General features: G+C 37.4%; 1 protein-coding gene across 1 annotated transcript; it reads left to right on the top strand.

The window, feature by feature from the left end:
- The first annotated feature begins 393 nt into the window (after positions 1-393).
- Positions 394-3,301, top strand: LOC148867186 (G-type lectin S-receptor-like serine/threonine-protein kinase SD2-5). The gene has a single exon (XM_088976469.1). The coding sequence runs from the start codon at positions 394-396 to the stop codon at positions 2,845-2,847; it is 2,454 nt and encodes an 817-aa protein (XP_088832595.1). The 3' UTR covers positions 2,848-3,301.
- Positions 3,302-5,735: the final 2,434 nt, after the last annotated feature.

The following is a 5,735-nucleotide window of genomic DNA, read 5'->3' as shown; positions in this document are numbered from 1 at the left end:
TTATAATTATTTATGTAAATTAAGCCAAGGAATAACCAAAACCAACAGCTTGATTTTTAGTAGTTTTGCTTTCATTTTCTCTAATACCAGGATGGGCATTTGGAATTTGAATTATCTAGTTGACTTTAGACACATGAGGCACAAGGGGCCATATATAAAATTAATATTATGTATGGCAGCACTTGAAAAAATTAATGGCTGGTTGATTTCATACAAGTTACATCAAATATTCAACGCTTTACCAGGCTTCATAGCCTGTAACAATTTCAAACTTGATTAAACCTTCTACATACATCTCTGTTTTCCGCTTCCACTCTCATTTATTTTGGCGTTACTTGAGATACTTTTTTCTTTCGATTTGGAAGCACTTTAATCTGCTTATCAGCATTGACAATGGATATTAGCAAGATCTTGGGTTGTCTTCTCTTTCTTCTATTCTCTTCTTGCTATTTGATCAACGGGCAAGCTTTAGATAATTCAACGGCCAATCTCAACAGTTCCTGGACCAACATCCCCTCTAATGCCCATTCTGTGGTATACGACAGTGGGTACAAGGTATTGGTGAGTCCCATTCTCATCACAGGAATTGATCAGAATCCTCGTTTCGCCTGTGGCTTCTATTGCAATGGTAATTGCACTTCGTTCCTCTTCGCTGTCTTGGTTGTCCCAATCGACAATGTTACCGGCATGGCTATACTGGAGGAGAGTGAACCAGTCTGGTCTGCCAACCGGGATAAGCCCGTTGGAGCAAATGCAACGTTGAACCTCACTGCAGATGGAGATTTGATCTTGCGAGACTTCGATGATAGTTTGGTTTGGTCAACTAACACAGCTGGAAAGCCCGTCGTTGGATTGAAGATGACCGAGATAGGAAATCTGGTGCTCTTCGACAAAACCAACCGAACCATCTGGCAGTCTTTTGATCACCCAACAGACACCTTGGTCCCTGGGCAGAAGATGGTGGCCGGGCAGAGACTCACGACTAGTGTCTCTTGGACGAATTGGAGTCGAGGTTTGTTTTCAATTTCTGTTACTAGTGAAGGTATATTTGCTTTCGTCGAGTCGGATCCTCCGCAGGTTTATTTCCAACACTCGCTCCCTGGAAAACTGAGCTATGTGATATTCTCGAAAGGAGGTATTACCATGTACTCAAGCGAGAAAAATGAAACGCGTGTTTCTCCTCCAGCATCGCTCCTGCGGTTCACTCCAGATGGTTTTTTGAGTGCTTGGGATTGGTTAGATGGTTGGCAGCCGGTGAAGGATGTGCTGACGGACAAAATGGATTTAGGAATCTGTGGTTATCCCACGATCTGTGGGAATTATGGTCTTTGCTCATATGGACAGTGTAGTTGTCCCAAAGGAACTGATGGAGAAGCAAGCTATTTTACACCATTAGAAGAGATGCAACCAAACAAGGGGTGTTCTGAAATTACTCCTTTATCTTGCCTGCCATCTTCTCAATCTCACATTTTTCTAAAGCTCAACGACGTTACTTACTTCACTAATGCTGCTTACTGTCCAGATATTACAGATACAAGTATGGATAGTTGCAAACAGTCTTGTTTGAAGAACTGTTCCTGCAAAGCTGCTTTCTTTCAGTATTATGAAAATGCTTCAATAGGGAATTGCTCTTTACCAGCCCAGCTCTTCTCCCTCATGGCCAACAATAAGCAAATCACTAATTATAGTGCATTTGCATTCATTAAGGTGCAGAAATCCTCATCAAAAAAGAAAAGAAGCCAGATAGCAATCACTTTGGGATCCAGTCTTGGAGCTTTCTTTTTGGTTTTACTGGGTTTTAGCATCTGGGTTATTCTATATAGGAACAAAAGAGATGCTGATGAAGGTGAGGAGGATGATTTGCATCATGTGCCAGGAATGCCCATGAGATTTTCCTACGAGGAATTGAAAGACATGACTGAAAATTTTTCAAGGAAGGTTGGGGAAGGAGGATTTGGATCAGTTTATGAAGGGACTCTGGGCGATGGCACCAAAGTTGCTGTGAAGTGCTTAGAAGGTCTAGGCGAAGTGAAGAAATCATTCTTAGCAGAGGTTGAGACGATTGGCAGCATTCACCATGTGAATTTAGTGAGATTAATAGGATACTGTTCTGAGAAATCACACAGGCTTTTGGTTTATGAGTACATGTGCAATGGATCTTTGGACAAATGGATCTTCAACCAAAAACAGGAGTTTTCCCTTGGTTGGCAAACCAGATTGAATATTATCTTCGACATAGCCAAGGGACTAGCCTATCTCCATGAAGAATGCCGACAGAGAATAATCCATTTGGATATTAAACCTCAAAATATCCTCTTGGATGAGAACTTCAATGCCAAGGTTTCTGATTTCGGGTTGTCTAAGCTTATTGATAGGAATCAGAGCCAAGTTGTGACGACAATGAGAGGGACTCCTGGGTATCTGGCTCCTGAATGGTTGAGTTCAATGATCACAGAAAAAGTAGATGTGTATAGCTTTGGGGTTGTTGTCATGGAGATTTTTTGTGGACGAAAAAATTTGGATCATTCTCAACCAAAGGAATGTATACATTTAATTGGTCAGTTCAAAAGGAAGGCAGAGGAGGGGAAACTAGCTGATATGATTGACAAACACAGTGAGGATATGCAGTTGCATGGAGAGGAAGTTGTGGAAATGATGAGACTTGCAGTATGGTGTTTACAAATTGATTTTACCAGACGGCCATCCATGTCTGTGGTGGTGAAGGTCTTAGAAGGCGTGATGGATGTCGAACCAAACTTAGACTATAGCTTCTCATCAGCTCTACCAGTAGCAGCAGCAGAAGTAACTAGGTCTTACATGCCTTCAGTTCTGTCAGGACCCAGGTGAAGATATGTAAATAGAGAAACCGGATTCAGTCAATTCAAAGCCCATTCGAACAGCCATCATAGCCTTGCATTGGTAACATCTCCATACTTTTATTCTTTATTTCATGGGGTGATATTCCCAATGCAAGGCTATCATGGCTGTTCGAACAGTATACCAATGGGCTTTGACCTGACTGAAGCCGATCTCGTAGTTAAATAGATAGATAGATAGATATCGTTCTACAAAATTTGGGCATCTATTTGAAGTAAAAAGTTTTGTAACAAAGAACTTCCATCTTCTCTCCCTAAATAGAACAGAAATGAGAACACCCCAGAAGGAGACAGTGGATATTGCTCATGCCAATGAGGTTGTTGTATTAATTTCTTTAATTTTGGTTTATGTAATCCAAAAGTTTTTGTCTGTTAGCAGTATCCTATCACGTTTCCTATAGAATTTATTGACTGGACCATAGTTTTCCCTATATACAACAAAACCTTGGAGTTTCAGCGTTGCACTGTGCGGAGAGACTATGCATGTAAGCCTTAATAGACAAATCAACTTAGTCCCTCCAAATTAGGTAGGGTATGTTTAATTTGATCTTTGAAGCTCCTTCGAACCGGGGCCAAAACGAAAATTTTCAGTGGTGTGTTTTACTAAGCAATCCCTCTATGAGCACTAAGCAATCAACTTATTACTTGTTTATAAGACTATAACAGACTTTCAAAGCTTGTTCTACTTAAACATATAATTTAAGGTTATTAATTAACATTTATATTGTTCCAAGTGTTAGAATCAGTTTGGAAAGAGTACTACAAATACAAATATATATGTAATATGTACAGTATAAATATAGGTTTAGGGTTAGAAATACAAAATACAAAACTTTGCACTGTACATATATATACTTGTATTTGTACTCCTTCCAATCCGATCGAGCATGAAACAAACAATCTTTCCATACGTTCTCAAGACAAGTACATAATTTAGGAGGCATTTGACAAGTATTTTTAGGAAGATCTTCCAAAAGCTCAAAACTTCAAAAGATTGATGAGTTTTCACAAGTAGATCTTCAAAGACCAAAGACCGTTTGGTTGCAATTTTTTAAAGATCTTTTCAAAAGCTAGAAAGACCAAAAGATAGTTTGACAAATACACTTGCCAGTCCCTCTTACATACATGTTAAGTGTTATTTGCGGGATTCAGTAACACATACAAATATTACTTATGGGTCCCACTTTCACATTTATCTACGCAAAATATTAAGATGGGCACCACTCATGCATAAACCAATAACTTATCAATAAATGTTGCTTCTTAAGTAGATTAAAGCATATTGTATAAACAAATTTCTTTCATTTATTTTGAAGCTTCCCCAATGCCAATCAAACAACCTTTTACTTAATTTCCTCAGTTAAGTTATACAAGTGAAATGCAAGGGCCTTCTAGCATAATGGATGAACAAACAACGGCATTGTGAGTTTGTGAGTTACAAGTATAGGAACATTCTGTTATACAAGTGAGTTACAATATTCTTACAAATGTTGCTTCTTAGATAGTTAACTCACTTGTACATGGCATGGGCAAACAAGAGCCTTGTGCGACCTAGCAATGCGGTTGATAAGGATACTAGAGTGGCCAAAGAAGGTTCTGAATGAGATAAGGGCACTGAGGATGAGGCTCAAGCAACAATAAACCACTAAATGAGAAGATTAGCCAAAGAAGAGACGCATGGAGTGTCCATTCTTAGCAGTCTAAGCCAAATCAAAAAGTACAAGACAATGAAGAGCAAGTTTAGAAGAAAAATTAAGCACTGAAAGTTGGGATATAGCATGTAAGTAGTGGTAGAACCCTCAATTTATATAAGACACATGGAAGCAAATGATAGCTCTAACAAATGACTAGGAGGATGTAAGGTAACTTATCCCAAAGGAGAAAAGGAATTGCTTTTTTTATTTTTACACATTACCTCAAAACCAAGCCCAAGCCCACGTTTTTTTTTCTTTAAATAGTTAAGCCCAAGACCACATTTAATATTAGTGTCCAAGTTCTCTCAATGATGTGGATTTGTTTCTTTGAAGGAGCATTTTTTCTAGTGTTTGACACAAATAGGAAGAACATTGAGGCCATGTTTGGTTCACATCTCTGGGCTTATTCTCTTAATTCTTGCTCATTTTAGGCAAGAATGGGCAAGAATGATTAACATTAGAGTGTTTGGTCACAAAATTCTTGCCAAGGGCCACATTCAATTTAGAATGAAAAATCAGCCCCATAGCACAATAATTGACTAGCCTACAAGCTGCAGCACAAAAAATAATCATGTCCCATCTTGCTCATTTCATTCTTTGAGGAAACTCTATCTATAAAACTGTTGCCATAGATATTTACTTTTGCGAAAGCACTTTTACAAAAAGTACTTTTAAAAATCACTTTTATAAAAGTACTTTTATGAAATCACTTTTATAAAAGAACTTTTATGAAATCACTTTTATAAAAGTACTTTTACAAAATCACTTTTATAAAAGTATTTTTACGAAATCACTTTTATAAAAGTACTTTTATGAAATCACTTTTATAAAAGTACTTTTACGAAATCACTTTTATAAAAGTAATTTTACATGAAAGCACTTTCACGAAAGTAGTTTTACGAAAGCACTTTTACGAAGGTACTTTTATAAAAGCACTTTTATGGAAGTACTTTTATAAAAACAGTTTTACGGAAGTACTTTTACAAAATCACTTTCATGGAAATACTTTTACGGAAGCACTTTTATAAAAGCACTTTTACGGAAGTACTTTTATGAAAGTACTTTTATGGGAGTACTTTTACAAAAGCACTTTTATGAAAGCACTTTTATGAAAGTATAATAGCACTTTTAGAAATATACATTAATTTAAGTCCAACTCTATTAC

The sequence above is a fragment of the Nelumbo lutea genome, chromosome 3 (genome assembly GCF_056320005.1).
Source record: "Nelumbo lutea isolate HS-2025 chromosome 3, American lotus-T2T, whole genome shotgun sequence".
NCBI lineage: Eukaryota > Viridiplantae > Streptophyta > Magnoliopsida > Proteales > Nelumbonaceae > Nelumbo > Nelumbo lutea.
This window is presented reverse-complemented; position numbering and strand designations above follow the sequence as displayed.